This window comes from Manacus vitellinus, unplaced genomic scaffold (genome assembly GCF_001715985.3).
Source record: "Manacus vitellinus isolate BGI_N305 unplaced genomic scaffold, ASM171598v3 scaffold_59_pilon, whole genome shotgun sequence".
NCBI classification, from domain to species: Eukaryota; Metazoa; Chordata; class Aves; order Passeriformes; family Pipridae; genus Manacus; species Manacus vitellinus.
In genome coordinates, this window is record NW_021940681.1 from 1,765,385 (window position 1) to 1,784,366 (window position 18,982).

Here is an 18,982-nt window from a genome sequence, read left to right on the forward strand (position 1 = left end):
GCAACAAGAGATGTATGGATTGACACTCCTCTGGTGGCAGTTACTGTTACTAAACTGTCCCCATCCCCTCTCATACACACATCTCTTTACTCAATTCCTATAAGATATCCTGGAAGAAGGAAAACAGTGAGCAGAGAATGCTACACATCAAACTTTTAGGAATCAGACTTATTGCCCTATTAGCATTATAGAAGGAGCTCATTCCTTCATAATGGCAGCACACAAACTGCACACAGCAGAGATCCTGCTGTACCCAACAAATACACATGAACATAATCTCCAGAAAAACAGCACTGCATCTCTGCACTGTGCTTTATTTGCAAGCTGAAAATGTCTGAGCAGAGATCCCAAACCACACTAACTTAACAAGAGCTGGTGGGAAGGCACTGATGGGAGGAACACGGCCTCAGAAAAACACAGTTCCTTGTAACTAACCTCCCCACCTTTTCATGGCTGCATTTACAAATCCCTAGATCCCTAAATAGGATGGGAAAGGACAGGAGTGGCCTGTAGCGATCAATTTTAACATAGCTCCCGCAAACACAGCGTCTGAGCTGATGAGTAGAAGCATGGTACAATCTTTGACAGAATTTGTGAATTACTTGGTACTGACCCACCAGTTTTTTAGTATGTTTTTGAAGAAACCAAAGGATTTTGCTTAGAAATAATAAAAAAAAAGCTGCCACTCCTTTAAAAAAAAAACCCACAAAAAAAACCAACAACGAAACAAGCAAGAGGAAGACAACTGTAAATCAACCTTGCACAGACACATAAGAAAAATATAAATAAATAAAAGAATATAAATAAATAAAGTATCAGCCCACTAAGGAAGCAGATTGTGGTAGAGAAAGCTATTAAGTAAAAATTTCTATTGCTATTAAAAATTTTACAGTGAGTTGAATTTAAAGATAGAAAGTCGGGGGAAAGACTCTTGCTTGCTTATGTAACTCACTATCTTTCTTTGTTTATTTTAATCTGGTGAGTGTAGCAAAGGAAATACCTCCCTGAATATCTATAGCAGCTCTCTATAAAAATCTGCACACTTTATTTCAAACTGAATATAATGGCAGAATCTGTAGGCATATGAAAGATTAACCCCATTTCAAAAGAATGGTTAAAAAACCCCAGGCATTCTGTACCTTAAAAAGACATTACAAAGTCAAATCTTTTGTATAAAAGAAAGCAGTTTTAAAAAGAAATTATTTTGCTAGATAATTCTCATAGCTACAGAAAAATCTTTGCTACATCTCCATGACAACTAGGAAATGTTAATTTACTAGCTCGAAGTCCTAAAGGGTTTTCCACCTGCCATAGTCTTGTTACACACCATAAATTACCGTTACAGTTACATAATTAAGAAGAAATTATCTCTGATGATTTCTGTTACACAGGATATTATATCTATGCAATTCCTTATTTTATCTCAACTCAGGCAAAGATCATAAGAAAAAAAAGTTTTGAAAAAACTGTCTGCTTTTCTGGGTTCAATTCTAAGTTATACTGACTTGGTCCTGGTTGTCTTTGACTGGAACTAAAACAACAGCAGCCTGAAAGGTCTGTGTAAGAGAATGATGGCATTTGTTTAAAGGAATACTTTTACCAAGAACGAAAATATTTATTTCTGCCAAAATCCTCACTTCCAATAACATACATGCTCATGTGAAGATAATGCATCATTTCAAGGTTAAAGGCGCTGGACCTACCGGGTTTTTATATACAACTTCCCCACTCAGAGGCTTGACTGCCAATGATTACAAGAGAACACTCAAAAAGTTTAATAAACTACTAGAAGCCTGATCATAACAAACCACAGCTTCGTAAACAAACATTCTTTAAATCGTAGACAGGGAAAAAAGGGAGAAAAACAGAATTCTGGAATTTCTTATCATTACACTTCATTGCTCTCCTCAGTCTACTAAAAATGGGAACAAATGAAATCCTGACAGATTTCATAACTGAACTTCAGTTAAAAAAAAGCAAAAGATCTGAAATCCCCAAGAGTTAAAGAAAACACACCACTGGTATTTTATTTATGCTCTTGGAGAAGCAAAGTACTTGAGATACACAACGGTAGCTCACAGTGGTGCTTAGGAGTCAATAGTCATCATTAGGCTCAGCTGCAGGAAATGTGACAGCATTACCACACAGCTAAGGTGGGACATAAAAAATATTAATGTTTGTTTGTTTGTTTTTTAATTAAGGCTTCTTAAAATATTTCCTAATCTATTCTCCCTATCTTTTCATTAGGTTTTTCAGATTTAACTAAGCCAATCCACAGGCAAAAATAGAACAAAGACCAGGCTTTTTGAATATATTGATATTAATCTCATGGTGATTGCTCTAGTTTCAAAGGAAGAAATAAAGAAATATGGGGTTGTAGCTTTACCAAAATATCTACATACTCTTTAGTGAAGATTCCTCGAGGCCCAGTAGGTGTCACATTGCTTGGATCTAGTCCATGTGTTTCCAGAATGTTGCGAGCTGCAGGACTTAAACGAACCCTAAAGACATGAGGGGAAAAAGTAAACTATTTAAATAATAAGATTAACTTATTTCATTTAATGTACATCAAGAGAAACTACATTTCTGTCTGGAAACAGAAATGTGATTAACTACAAAGCAGAGTACATAGCTACAGAGTATCCAGTGCACCTTAGCATGACTTGCTTTCTGAAACGAGGAAAAGAGCCAACATGTAGATATTTCAGAATTCTTAAGATACAAAAGAAGCAACATATTCATAAAAGAATAAATACTTGGTTTCAAGTCTTTCCACAAAACCTCCAATTCATTATTTCCTAAAGGAGACTGTATTTGCACCTCACTGAATTTTAAGAACTGTCTATTAAGCTCTTACCAAAAAAAGGTATGTCAAAAATGATCACTTGGTTCTGAACATGTGGATACATCTCTAATTAACAGCTGCAGTGAGACATCACTGTCTGATATTCATTGGTAAGACATAATCCTTTCAAGGATCCTTTCAGTGGATCATCCTCCTACTACAGGTAAGGCTTGGGCAATGACCTTAATTAGTTGTCTTTCACTTGCATGAGAAAAGCCTGAATGCTGCCAGCGCTTAGTAAACAGAATAAACCAGACTGAAAAGGTAATGAGGTTGGGACGAAAAAAGGAAAAAAAGAAAAATCCCACAAACAAGAAAATACAGAACTTCAAACTACAAAGTTTACATAACACATGCTACTAAAATTAGTTCCCTATCTTTTCTTTAACGGGCTGTAATATCACAGCTTTTGTGCTATCACAATTCACTGCAAATAAGGAGTGATAAATCCAAACAGGATATATCCTGCAAGATGAAGCAGTGATTTATAGATTATTGTTACCTGACTAACCCTCTGGGGCTGACTCCCCCTCCAGAATGTTTATAATGCTTAGAGCACCTTAACAGATTAAAACAAAACAAAACAAACAAAGACCACATAAACCCACTCTTCTGAGTTTTTCACATTCCACTGTTATGAAAATTAGAAGAATATCAAAAATACAAGAGCTTGGAAGGGTTTTAGAGTGTGCCATTTGTTTGGGTTTTTTAAATCTCCTAGAAATAGAAACAGGAAACAAGTTATAGATACATCGAGCATCTGATGCATAAGCATTAGTGTCCACCATATATTAACACAACTTCTTCCTAATTGTAAGCTTAAAATCCTTCATAAAGCAATTGCATGTCAGAATAAAAGTACATTTTATTCTAATAAAATTATGTTGTTTGAACTGACTTCTTGGGCTTACAAGCAAAGAAATGTTCTAGGCATGCAAGCCTTATTGTCTCACACATACTGAAATGTTCTTAAACTAACAGCCTATTACTTGAGGTAAAAAGGGATAAAAGACTCTTTTTGCTTCATGTATACTAATCTAACAAAGAGTTCCATTTCATAACAAACACAGAAACCTACTGCAGTTTTCCGGGCTGAGGTTCCAATTTAGGAGGAGCTGCAACGGAAGGACTTGCAGGAGCTGAGGGACGTGCAGGTGGCGGTGGAGCCAGGGAAGATGGATCACTGTCAGCAGCTGGTATTTCAACTTGCTTCCAGTCCTGTCCTTCCTCTACCAGCAGACCAATCAGCGAGCCCAAGCGTACATTTTTGCTTCCTTCATCCAACTAAATTTAAGGCGATGAGAACATTAAGTTACATATTGTGCTGCCTACTCTAATATGAATAAAAATGGTAGATGTGAAAGTTTCAGGTGTGTTAATGACAATTCATCAATAAAATATATCCCATTTTATTCTTATTATTAGTAAGATGACTCAAGACTGAAATGAACTATAATTGCTATTATAAGATTAGGAATATTAACCTATGTCCCCAAATTCCATACACCTCAAGTTAGCATTCAGAAATCAAAGTAAGTTTTTAAACACACAGCCTTTGCAGCTCAAAACCAGAATAGACAAACTGTTTCAATTTTGCTTAACTTTTCATCGCCTGGATTTTTGAGTCACTGCTTCATTTTCACTATTCACAATACCAAAAATCCTCTGCATAAATCTCAATGAACCCAACAATCTCTGATGTAGAAAGACCTGAAATAAGTAGAAGGACTTGTGGGCTCCGATGGATGAGAAACTGGACATGAGCCAACAGCGTGCGCTCGCAGCCCAGAAAGCCAAACCCATCCTGAGCTGCATCTAAAGCAGCGTGAGCAGCAGGCTGAGAGAGGTGATTCTGCCCCTCTACTGGTTAAACCCCACCTAGAGTGATGTGTCCAGGTCTGCAGTCCTCAACACAGGAAAGACATGGACCTGTTAGAGCAGGCCCAGAGGACGAGCCACATAGATAACCAGAGGGCTGGAGCACCTCTCCTACCAACACAGGCTGAGAGCTGGGATTGTTCAGCCTGGAGAAGGGAAGGCCTTGGAGAGACATTATAGTGGCCTTCACAGTCAGACAGAGACAATGCCCATATCTCCTCCTCATACAATTTAACAAAGTAGTGTCTGCAAATGCAGAATAGGTTGCACGAGTTTTTTTGTCTAGGCTATTAAGTGCAAAATAATTTTTTGGAAACATTAAAAGCTGAAGAAGACAGAATTAAAAATAGTGAAAGCATTACTGAGCAATTATTTAAATAACTACAGGGAGATTAAAAACAGATTAAAAAATACATCTGATGTGAGACTTCATCCTGGGACTGCAGAATAGATTCTCTGAAGCTTATTATGTTTGTTGTTCCACAGTTGAAAACAAAACCTCAGAAGTTTCAAGGTGCTACAAAAAAATTGAACATCTGGGAAAAAAATACTCTAGCAGTGGAATTAAAAGAAGGAAAAGACTTACAGAAATATTACTTGTTAACATAAACTAGTGCTTACATGCAAGTTATCCTGTAGAAATTAAACACTAATGACAATTTCTTGTAAATCCTGATATATTTCACTTGCAGATGAGTTCCATCTTATACCACCTCTCCTCCCTACCCAGTTCTCCACTTATTTTGATGCTTTGATTTTTGCAAAGGATGCTGCCTTTGCTTATACAAAAAAGGAAGATGCTAAACAGAACATCAGTTCTTAAAAGCTGTTACATGGGATGCTACCCTCCCTTTTCTGTTTTGGCAAAGGGTAACTATGCAAATACATGCTGCTGTAAGAAAATGCAACTGTAGAAGACATAGGCAACCTAATATACCAGTCCAAAAAGCTTTTGTGATAACAGCACAAACAGGTGCCTCACTGTGCATAGGGCAAAATTTGCTAGGAACTAGTTCATACTCACACCCATTCTGCTGTTTCCTAAGTAGTTGGACTGCAATTAATATCAGTATATCTAATATATATAATTATGCAATCCATACCTCTTGTGTAGCTATTCTCTAGATGAGATCTCCCTGATCAAATTACATAATATTTACTATAAATACACATCTCATTTTTATTCCAAATCACCCTATTGTTTAATTATTGCCGAGGGAGAGAGGAAACAGCTGCAATACACCACCAGCATAGAAATGAGACTGTTCAGAAAATTTCAAAGTCAAGAATTTGAGAGAGAAAAGCATAAGAAACAAAGACACAAAATGTTAGTCCTCCCAAGTAAACCTTGAGGATGGAGCCTTGGAGCGTAAGGAACACAGACTATAATTTACATGTCTTCTTTTCTTTCAAGTGAGGCATAGACTAGCCTTTAAGCACTGGGAATATCTGGAAAACATGTTTTGGAACAAAAAGTAAATTTATTATTTAAGATCATCCACGATTATCTGCACAATTTCTAAAAGGGAAAAAGAAAAGATATCCTTGTTCTTGTTGGAAGTGCTACAGGCTAGTTGACAGTTTAAGCCTTCACAGGACACATGAGGGAACTCCACATATTTGAAAATTGTTTGGAGAAAATTTTAGAAAAGTGGTGAATATTGAAAGGGAGGGTAAATACTTACCCTGCCTTTATACACAGTTAACAATACACTTTAACTTCCCTCCCCAGAGATAAGAAACTTGAAAATATTTCCATTTTACATATTTAATGCACAAGACAAAGTCTCCCTTAATTTTTAAGCATCAAATATGAGCTTTCAAGAAATGTAATATTTACTTCTACATAGCAGCCACAACAGAATGCTACAGAATTACAGCCCTACCCTTCTTAATTCTGAGGAGAATTAGCATCAGGCCATTTTGAAATAAGAAAGACTTTTTAAAAACGTTAGAAAAGAGAAGGAGGAGAAGATAGGAAAAGAGACAGAATTTAACTTGTCTTTTTATATCACTGTATGTAAAGCACAGTGTAGGACCTGCAAGCAGACCTTAAGCAATCTAGGGTTAGAACCAAGTCCTCCATCCTGATCTCTCTTGTCCAGTTGTTACTGCTTCTGTCTTGGTACAGAACAGGATTTAAAGCCAAACATAAAAAAGGAAACCAAACAAACTCAGCATTATCTCTGTTATATATGCACATAAACATCAATACTTCCAAATTATTTTCAGAGAACTTCACACTCATCCTCGTTCTCTATATTAACCTTAATCAATCTAATTTTAATACAGAAAATTATTAACTCCAAGAATTGTCCTCTGGGTCAGCCCATGTTGTATAATGTTCTACCCTGAATGACTAGTACAAGATAATCTAGCACAGAGACCACATATCCCGGATAAAGTATCACCCAAAATTCCACATTCCAACTAACTGATTGTGACTTGTTTTCTATAACTCAGAGTAAGAGATGTCATGAACATAATTCATAAGGTGTAAAACATACAAAACAACATAATTCAATCAGGGTAACTGAAAATCCATTACATACATACCTAGAATCATGTGCTATGTACCAGTTGTCTGGTACATGTGCAAAACAAATAGAACAATTAGTTCTCCCTAGAAATGCAAGCAAGTGCATTATTTTCAAAGTTGAGCAGAAATTTAGCTATCTAAACTAATTTTTGAGGAAATATGCTAAACAGCAGTCTAAAGAGAAGTTACATCATCCTATCCAGACATGCAGAATTCCTACCAGTATTTTAGCCAATATGCCCTCCTCACTCGATTCCATGGTAACCACTGCTTTGTCCGTTTCAATTTCACACAACGCATCTCCAACATTCACTATTTCACCTGCAAAATATAACAGAACTTAAGGATACTTATCCTAAACTTCTTTTCAGATTACAGAAATAAGAGATCTAGCCATATAATATAGTCATTTTATATTCTTTAATATATTTTAAAGCTAGTTGCTCCCCCATTTTTCTTTCCAAATAAAACTGCCAAGATTCAAGAAACACAAACTGCTGTTACATGTTCCAAATACTGATGTTTACAGTAGGTTTTCCAAGAGGAAGTACACACACAATGAAATTTATTTCCAGAACCACATACTCAGTAACACTGCCATGAATGAAATACTGACCCTTCCATATTCAGTAAGCCACCAGCCAGAGCAAGCTATTTAAAACTGTTTAAGACAATGGTCACAGGAGACAACATCTTTAAGTATCACAGTTCTTTAACTAGTATCTACACTACTAAAGACATTTAAATAAAAACCCCAGGAATTTTATTCTCTTTGGGAAAGCACATCTGAAAGCTTGTTTAATCTCCTATATAGTTAAAAAAGGTCTTTTAGGAACATACTTACTTTGTGAAATAAAAATATGCACAAGTGCTAGAAATTGCTTTTGCTACATTACACAAATCCATGATTAATTCTGAAGCATACTCTTCTGCTGCTTTTGAAGAATATCTCTATCTGCTAGCAGATGATAAAGGTATTAGGAGTCTGGATTATTTCAACAAATCAATACTGACTAGATGGCCAACATTAAAACTCAAATTACATTAAAAATTTTGAGGCAGTTGAACATTTGACCTCCAACAAAATACAACTTTTTTCTTATAGAGACAATACATACAAGCTTAAAACATGCCTACAATTTTATATGAAGTAAAATTTTAATGTTTCCTCATTACCAGAAATGCTGCAACCGCATTGCTGATCTAAGCATTTAGTTGAATCCCTGACATCGCTCTATCGTGCTTAAGCATCTAAACAAACCTAGTGCAGGTTACCACCTGTATTTAGGTAAGAGACAAATACTTTTTAAAAAAATATTATTTTCTGTTTTGAGACTACAAGAATTAGAAGGGGAAACTTAGATATTGTATGATCCTTGTGATCTCTGCAGTAGGAAACAATGGAAGCATTCAACACTGAGTCATTTACATAGTTTTTAAGTCATAAATGTTCATATTATAGAAATTGGCAGAGAAATACATAAGGTAGCACCTGATCTCTTTAATGTAATAATCCAACAACCACAATGCACTTTGCAATAACTAGAGCATAAACAATTTATACGAGGAAGTCAGAACTCCAGGCTCTACACTAGTGTTTTAATTTCACTGGATCATTAATTCAAGAAGCCCATATATCAGCTCATTAGGCAAGTACTTCTTAGCTGTTAAGAAATCAAATTGTTGGGCAAATTCTGTAATCTACAGAGCTGAGATTGGCAAGCAGAAAGGAGCTTAACTCTCTATCTTAATCTGCGATCAGACTGTAAGTGTTCGGCACCATTAAAAAGAAATCTCCGTGCTAAGAGACCTGCTGCAATACCTCCAGCAGTGTAGAGAGACAAAGGAAACACTTTCATCCATGTGCTTGTCACACATGACATCTCTTACCTTGGATACCTGAGGTAGTTCACAGAAAACTAAGGATTCCCTTGCACAGGGAGGGCAAGAGGAAAAGTCTTCAGATAACCAAATAATTCAGTTTTCCAGTACTTTTTTTGTTTTCCTTTCATTGATGCAGCCATAAAGTTGTCATAAATTGGGAAGGCAATTTATTAAATGCAATTTTAAGAATAAATCATAGCAGCATTCAAATCTTACGTGTTTCAATACCCAAGTGCAATAGAAAGGACCATAGTTATTTTCAGTAGAGATTATAAAATTTGCTATAGCTCCTAATCAATGCCCACTTTGATGTCAACTACAAATCAGCTTTCTCAATATCTATGATTGGAAAAAAATACTTTTACAAAGCATATCTTTGCTCTTTCACTTTAAACTGAGAGAGCAGTATTTGCAACAGAAGCTGCCTGAAAAATCTGAGGGGGGGGGGTTGTTTGCCTTTTTTTCATTTTTTTTAACGTAAGTTCTTACAGCTAGGTTGAATGGTCAGGATCTCTACTGAAACAGAGTTTCCCTCTGGGAGATCACATCCAATTGGCATTCAATAGCCTACATGCTCTGTTCAGCTACTGACAGACAAGTATCCAAGTCACAGGATACAAACTGCATTCCTTAATGTACTCTTTGCAAATCAAATCAGAGTCGACTGAACATAGAGACTGAACTCCCTGGAGCTGATGTCTCAAAAGGTGGCAAGAGTTACACTGCATATGGAAGCTGCTAGCACTGTTGTACATTCTATTTCCTGCCCACAATAACAAGAGGATTTTAGTCTCCTGGGCTGTCAGTCTATCATCTTTCATCAACATTACATGCATACATAATAAATACAAGTTTTTAAAAACATATTTTTAATCTCTGTAAGAACGACTTTATTACCCACAGGAATCAATATGAAACTGCATTAACAATGAGAAGGAAAGTAAATCTGTCAATTAAATTTAGTGCTTTTTCTTCTGCAGTACTGAAATCATCTGTCCATCCTGTGAAACCGTAAAATGAAAACATTTGATATTTAGAAAAAGAACAGGGAAAATTATCAAAATAGTATTATACTGACCCCTTCTGGTTATACAGTGGGAAAAACATTTCATATGGAAGCAGTTTTCTTCTCTCAATTGATTAAAAAATATTTATTTTCTTCGATATTAGATTATCAAACATTTATATTCAGCAATGCCACTACTTTTAGATGGCCAGTTTTCTGGAGGATTAAGTAGTTAACAGCATCCCTTACACAGAGGAGGAGTACAAGCATTAAATCACTTTTGCTATTTTCTTCAAAATTTATCTTGAGGTTTTTTTTAATGTTGTCATTATGTTTATTTTCCAGACTATTAGAGAAAAAAAAGATATTGATAGGAACTTATTTGGTCACAGATGTAGCCAAATAAGACAACATACTCTATTCAGTTTTGGTTTTTTTTTCTAAATATAAAGTCCAGCAATAAAAATACTAAAATAGTTTTCTCTCAAAGTCCAACCATCAATTAAGATTTTATTTTAATTAACTAAAATAGGTGTGAAGCTTTTTTGTCTTTTGCATTAGGGTAGAAGTATAGTGGAAAGACTGAGAAAAACCATTGTAAGGCTTTTGCATCCTAACACTTTTTTTAAGAGGAAAGCTTATTCATTCATGTTGTAGAGCAAACAGGAATCTACTTCAACTTCTACCATGCTCTCTCTTTGCTTTCTTTTGCAATTTTGAATGCTATAATTATTGTCAAACAGGCTGCTGTTGATTTTTAATGTCTTACAATTATTGGAAAGTAATGAATAGAAAAAGGACTTTGGATCATTCCTTTCTCTCATAATCTTGGACTCATTTAACTGAAGCTTCAAGTTTCAAAAACACTGGTGCAATTTCTTTTAATAGACATAAACTGCCATATCGTTACTAGTAAATTCTGCAGAAATTCTCACTGGAAGTTTCATGAGCAAAAGGTCACATCCACTACTGGAGCAACAAGCTGCCTTCCAGCCACCTCTCAAAACATACTCAAAATGTGTAAAAGCAAAAGTGCTCTCATAACAGAATGATGAAAGCTGTATCGACCCTTAAAAGGAAAAGCCAAAGGAAATGGTTTATCTAGGTAGATAGTCAAAACACATTTAGCTATTCAAATTGTATCTGTCAAAGATAACAACCTTTACGAGATTTTCTCTTCTCCAGATGTATTCATCTCTTTAGCAAATCTAAAAATGTCTGTGAACAAGATATACTCCTACAGTCATCTAAAACTCTGCAATACGTCCTGTAAAAATGGACAACTGCTACCTGGGATCCAAAGTTACTGTCAAAACTCTGTTTTAATATTAAATTGAAGAGAGGAAAGGGTAGGAGGAAACAGGAAAAAGGTCTCTTTACAGAACAGGAACTGATGAACAGAAACTGCTGATTCTTCTACAGATCATTTTTCATTTACATTCAACTTGTGAGAAGACAAAACTGACACTTCTTATCCAGTTGCTCCAACATATTTTAACAGAAGGACACAGTTGTCAGAGCACAAAGAACCTAAGATAACCAAGGTTGTTAGGGGGTTTTTTTTGGAAGAGTAGTTTGGCTTTTCGTTTGGGTTCTTTTAGGGAAAAATTTCCACATTTGGAAACAGGGTTATGAAAGTAATTTAGATTTTTCTATCAGTTTTAACTGTAGACTATAATTAAGATATTAAACAGCAAACCCCGATAAGCAACTATAAAAATACCATATCTTTCACAGTATTTCATGTCACAGCAGAAAAATGAAACAGAGACTCTCCTCAAAGTCAATGGCTCTCAGACTTTCAAAGTTACGGATCAGCATGACAAAATTGGGAATTAAAAACAACACACCCACCCACAGCATGGAACATCCTAAGGGAAACTTTTGAAAAATATGATCAATACAACATTTTGCAAGGCAACTAAAGGAAAAACATTTCAGAAACAAACAATTTCAAAGCAGGTATTGTTCAAGATGACAGCATCCATATAGCAAACATTTTGCTTCAAAATACTCATCCATAACCAGAAAAAATAATCTTATATTTACAGAATAGATTTACATAGCTAAAAAATTATGAAACATGTCCATAGAAAATGCTGTCTTACCTTCCTTTTTTAACCATTTCACAATGTTTCCTTCTTCCATTGTAGGAGAAAGTGCAGGCATAAGAATTTTAATACCAGGTGTACCTGCAAAACAAGCACATGGTTATCCAGACTAAATACTTTTTCAGTATAATTATTTTCTCAATTAACTGCTTAACACAAATGAAATTAAAATTGCATGAATCTTAAAGACAGAACAAAAGATTCACTATTATGCTCTTTTTTTAAGCTTACATGCAAGCATGCCCTCCAAGGAGCACGAAGGAAAACAAGGTACACTACAAAAAGAAATGGAAATTCAAGAACTCTGAATTGCTAGACGTGAAGTTTTGCTGATTGTATTGAAATCCACCACAAGCACTACATCTTTCTCTCTCCTATCCTCCTCCTCGACCCAGGCTGTGGAATTTTTTCCCGATTAAAGCATATCTTTCAAATTAATAAATCCTTTGTGACCCTAGTACTTCAGGAACTTATGATCTGCCTCCTTCATTGATATTTTCCAATGTTTATTTATACTTTTTACTAGTTAACTATATCTACTTAGCAGAAATTGCCTAATTTCAAGTTTCAGTGATTTCATCTTAAGCATCTGTTAAAAACCTTGAACAATTTCTCATTAGTGTTTCTTCTCACAGGTGGGTGTCTACGGAGAGAACAGGTAAATTCTTAGACTTTTTTTCCTTTGACAAGCCAAATAAAAAGATCTGAAGAGTCCAATGTATTTAAGCAACACAACAGCATAACCTCTTTGGCCCTGCAGCACTCTGCACCAGGCACAGCCAGCGGGCAGGTCACTGCACTTTGCCAGTTGACTCAGCTGGCTCAGTAAACTCGCACACAAAAACAGCACCGTGTAACAGTAACCTGCCTGCCATGTTAGTGGGATTCTTCCGAGGGCAGAGCTCAGGAATACAGCACATTCCTTGGCTTCGTAGCAAATTACATCTCTTGTCACTTGATCCACTACACCAAAGCAGTAGTCTGACATTAACACAAGGGATACTACCTTTCTATCTTCCAAGAATAGTTATGATGCCAAAAGAAAATATCTTTTCAGGTACAACTTTGTAAAAGCAGTTTTCCAATACCTGGCTCATTTTTGAGGCTCTCTTTTAAACTATTACATCTGAATCTGTATTTAGTTAGAGAACAGAAACAGATACATAGAAAGTACGTTGTATACAGCAGCAAGGTTCATCTCTGCTTCATATTCCCTTTTCTCTAATACCTATCAACAAGGGTTATTATCATTCAGTAGGAAACAACACCACATTTCTCCCAGTTGCTATATTGCTTAGGGCAAGCAGAAACAGTTAAAAAAACTTCGAAATTAATCCTTTTTAATTTTTTTTTTACTCATTATCTGCTTTACAGTTCAAAATTCTTCTAGTTCTTCGTTGTCCTTTTTCTTCCAGAAGCTGTGCTAAGGTCCATGGAGGACAGGGAGGTGATTTGGGACAGCCAGCACGGCTTCACCAAGGGCAAGTCCTGCCTGACCAACACAATGGCCTTCTGTGATGGAGGCCCTACATCAATGGACAAGGGAAAGGCTATGGGTATCATCTCTCTGGACTTCTGTAAGACCTTTAACATAGTCCCCCCCAACACTGTTCTCTCTAAACTGGTGAAATAAGGATATGATGGGTGGACTGTTCTGTGGACGAGGATTTGGTTGGATGGTCGCATCCAGAGGGTAGTGGGCAATGTCTCAATGCTCCAATGGACATCAGTGAAAACTACCTCTTGGGGTCCTGGTGGATGAAAAGGTGGTCATGTGGCAGCCTTCTGGCTCACAGCCCAGAAGGCAAACCATATCCTGGGCTGCATCAAAAGCAGCATGACCAGCAGGTCAAGGGAGGTAATTCTGCCTCTCTGCTCTACCCTGGTGAGATCCCACCTGGTGTACTGCATCCAGCTCTGGAACCCTCAGTACAGAAAAGACATGGACATGTTGGAGGGGGCCCAGAAGAATGCCACAAAAATGATGAGGGATGGAACACCTCTTCTATGAAGAAACATCAAGAGAATTGGGGTTGTTCAGTCCAGAGAAGAGAAGGTTCCATGGAGACCTTATTGCAGCCTTTTAATACTTAAAGGGAGCTTCTAAGAAAGATGGAGACAAACCTTCTAATAGGGCCTACAGCAACAGGACAAGGGGTAATGGTTTTAAACTGAAAGAGGGCAGATTTAGACCAGATATAAGGAAGATTTTTGGTGAAACGCAAGAACAGGTTGCTCAGAGAGTTGGTAGATGCCCCATCACTGGAAATATTCAAGGCCAGGTTGGATGGGGCTCTGAGCAACCTAATCTAGCTGAAGATGTCCCTGCTCACTGCAGGGGGTTGGACTAGATGACCTTTAAAGGTACCTTCCAACCCAAACCCTTCAGTGATTTTTTAAAAAATGTGAAATGGAAACACTGTAGTGAACCCCTAATGACCTAAGCAGCTATCAATGATCTCAACATTTTAAAATGCACCAAAAGCAGAAACGGAGTAATTTACCCCCTAGAGCCCTCCCAGACAGCAACATAATCAGGATCATGCTCCCCCAAACACTTGTATTTTGTGGAAATCAGCCCAGTTGCATGGATGATGTTCCCAGAAGACTGCATGAGCAAATACACATATTTTTTGTCTCAGATTTACCATGGTACTTAAATGTTTTTCAGTTTAATATTACTCAAGACGGTAATGTTTAGAAATTTATACAGACAATGTTCCTTGTAATGCTGACAAGTCCCATATGAATTACCTTCAAGGATTTTCTTTAAAAAGTTTATTCTTGCAACCTCTCGTCTTGGACTATTACACAAAAAAATTGGGCTAACATTAAGTATGTGAATGCCTATCTATGTTCATTTTCTAAATATAGTTTTGTACTATTTGAAAAATGACTGACAAGTTACAAGTTAACAATTGGCTTTACACTATATGTATTTACTCATAAAGAGTATTAACAGATAGCAGCAAGCAGAAAAAGAATACATTACAGGATGCAAACAAGTGTTCTCAGTTTCATTGGTCTAACTCAACAAGTCTAACTTTGACAATCAAAACATTATTTTGAAGTCACATCCCACAAATATCTAGGACTACTGAGAACTAGTGGATAGAATTCCCAGAAAAAAAAGTGAAAATAATCCACATTTTTAATGAGGAAAAAATTAATTTTTAAACACGGTGCTTTACATGTTTCACTTCCACGAAGAGTCACTTGATCCATTTCCCAGAACATGCTTCATACTTTGGCATAAATACAAAACTGAGCAATAAATTTGTGCAACTGCAACATTTTCCCTTCAATGTTATGAGCAACCACCACAAAACATACAGTCCATTCTGGTCCTTTGATCAAGTCAGGAGAGAAGATTCAGCAGCAAGTACCCATTAAAAAGTCAAAAAAAAAAAAAAAAGGATACAAAGTAGAAGGGGGAATTAAAAAAAAGTTAAGGCACATGTCAAGTCTAAAAATGAGAAACTGCCACTTTCTCTACTATTGTGCCCTACAGCAGGATTGGTAACTGTAATGGAGAAGCAGAACTCAAACTGACCTAGAAGGTCTCTGACTACATCTTTAATAGCCAATACAGTAGTTAACAATCTTCCCAGGCACTTAACTACTTATTACTAACAGTCCCACTAAAACAAAATCATGCCACACAGAATAAACCCACTTGACACTACATAAAAACTGCAAAACCTCTACTAAATGGGAATTCAGACAAATAAAATGGTAACTCAAAAAAATTCTTTCCTTCATCTTTCCTCAGCTTTCCACCTTCTCCATGAAGGGATTCAATGCATATTGAGGCTGTATATCAAACAGTGAGAAGAGCAGGGCTTTAAGAGAAGAACAGACCAGTAGACCTCTATCATTTCCTATAAACTACAATCTAAGAATCCCAATGACAGGGAATTTTGTATTTAAACTTACTCAGTGTAACACAGTTTTATTACCTCTTCTTGTCCCCTTTTGATATGGAACCAATCACAGCATTTTCATACCAAAAAAGCCTGCAGTGAACTAAAGAGAAATGCTTTAATGTGCTCCACAGAGAGAATAACTTCCTAATTCATACTCTGTAGTCAATAACTGAAACATTTACTTCAACTTGGTACCAATTCTAAGACTAAGATACATTAAAAACAAACGAAAAATTGACAAACCTCTAACATAAAGAGGTCATTCTATTTTTTCTATTTTCTATTTTTCTTCCTTCCCTATGACCAACAAACTAGGAATTCCATTTTGAATTAATTGTTTTAATTATGCAAGACAACTTTTCCTCTACCACCACCATAGACAAGGAAGAAACACAGAGAGAAACAAAAAACTGAAGTAACACAACCAAACTAGATCCATATGAGCCAATACTTCAAATGGTGGTATTTTCAGAAATAGAAAAGAGAAAAAATAAAACTAATGCTAAAATAAAACTGACTTAACTTTAAATTCTCAAACTAGGAACCAAGAGTGAGTTTTATGTCCAGAAGAGCTGTAGTGTTTACCAGAGAAAACGTGAGTTTTTCTCTTTGTTTTCATTTTAGAGGCCACAATAAACATTTAAGAAAGACAATGTCACCAAGATATGCACCACCTTGAAAAGCTGTAAGGAATATTAGAAGGGTTCAGAGAGGAAAGACTGAATGAGTTCAAGGAGTGATATATCCACCTTAAAACACAAAAGCTTACTGTAAGGAAGTAAAAAAGGTTTCACTCATTTCCACATCCAAATTTAGAAATTTAACTCCAACTAGATACAAAATACAGTCACCACAAAGATTGTGTGGAAGGACTGTAGACAAGAGGTCTCTAAAGAGTTAAATAACAAGACTAATTTCAAGGTAGGTAATCCTGCATTGGGCAAAAAGACAAACATACTATATGAAGAAAGAAGCAAATTTTTTCTAATAAAATTTGAAAATAAGTAACACTCATTTCAAGAAAGGGATAGACTTCCCTATATCACACACAGCAGGTTTTGGAAAAAGGAAAAGATTTTCATACTGCAAAGCTGCAAAAGCAACGAGTGCTGGAAAGAAGGGAATACTGAGATCTAAACCACAGTCACTAAAAAGTCTCTGAACTACTACTGAGTTTTATTACACAAGCTTATTTCTTTAAAAGTGCACTTAAAACCCAAAGAGTTCATGCTCAGCATCACACCAGGACCTCATAACAATGCACCTGGTTATTGTTTAAATGTTTTACAACTTGTAACTTACAGATCAAGTAGGGAAAGATTACATTTCATTTCAGCATCCAAAACTCTTCCCACATCTCTCAGAGACAGAGGAAAATATGGAAGGTCAATAGATGATCTGCCTGATAATTCTGCAACAAAACTACTGAAAAATGCATCTTGAAAAGTTGTTGTCATAACCTCACACCTTGATTCCTATGTGGAAGTGTATGCTAGACATACAATTAATAAATACAAACTCCACTTCTCTGTTAAATAAAAAAATAAAAAAAGGAAAAAAAAATTACATAAAATACACATTCCATGCCCTTCTCTAATTAGTTGAAACATTACCTGAAGAGTAAGAGGACAGAAGTGTGGTGGAATCTCCAAACATGGACCAAAAAAAACACCAATTAAACCAATTAAAAAGTTTCTTTTTTTCAGTGCTTAGCTATACTTAACACCTAGAAAACACTCCCCTATTTTCCATGAAAACTTTTCTTTTTATCCACAAGAGAACATTTTCATATTTGAAGGCCTCATCTCCCTTCACTCCATTTTCCTCTCTACATTCCAACTCCTTCAGGTGTTTTTACTTTTACTAATTTTCACCTCTCTCTGCAATTTCTCCTTTCAGCCCATAGGCATCCTAATGCACTTGCAGGGCCACGGGAGACCAAACCAAAGAGCACCCTGCCAAACAAACCCAGCCCATCCACCTCCCCATCACTGCTGCTCAGTTTCCGCCCAACACCAGCGGCCTCTCACCCCACCGGGCAACACCGGGCATTCATAGCTCCCTGCCCTTGCACAGCCTTCACTTCTTGCCCAGTTCAGGACGAACTGCCTCCCGTGGGAGGGACCCTAGGCTGGAGCAGGGGAAGGACTCCGACTCCTCTACCGGAGCAGCGCCAGAACAAACCGGGATGGACTGACCGTAACCTCCATTCCCGTCTTCCTGCACCGCTGGGGGTGGGAGGGAGTGCTAGGAGAAAAGTGTTTTTAAGATTTGCTTTACTTTCCATTATCCTGCTCTGGTTTCGACTGGTAATAAATCCAATTACTATCCCCGAGTCGTGTCTGTTCTGCACACGACAGCAGTGGCTGAGTGACCTCCCACTGCCCTTATCTCAACGCATGAACTTTCTCTTATACCCTCTCTCCCCCGTCCAGATGCGGAGGCAGTAACAGCGCGGCTGCGGTGGGTGCCAAACACCCAGCCAAGGTCAATCCACCGCAACAACCCGCCCTCACTCCTCACTCCCCGCCGCAGGTCGCCGCAGGCACATCCGCAGCAGAGCAGCCATCACGGCGGCCTGTCACTCACCCAGCAGCTCCCGGGTGCCGTGCAGGTGCCTCCATCCCGCTCGCTCCGGCTACGGGGAGCCCCGCACCCAGCGCCGCCCGCCCGGCCCGGAGCAGCCTCAGCGCCCCGCTCCCCGCTCAGCCGCAGGACGCCGCCCATCTTTCCGCTCCCGCCCCGAGGCTGCCCCTCTCCTGCCTGACAGAAAAAACCGTCCCGCCCCGGTGC

General features: G+C 37.3%; 1 protein-coding gene across 1 annotated transcript in view; it reads right to left on the reverse strand.

The window, feature by feature from the left end:
* PDHX (pyruvate dehydrogenase complex component X) overlaps positions 1-18,982 on the reverse strand; it is a 35,183-nt gene that overhangs the window by 15,934 nt on the left and 267 nt on the right. The window contains 6 exon segments of the mRNA XM_029963334.1: positions 2,403-2,501; positions 3,924-4,129; positions 7,483-7,583; positions 12,261-12,344; positions 18,779-18,827; positions 18,829-18,886. Of these exon segments, the coding sequence (XP_029819194.1) occupies positions 2,403-2,501; positions 3,924-4,129; positions 7,483-7,583; positions 12,261-12,344; positions 18,779-18,827; positions 18,829-18,886 (597 nt within the window).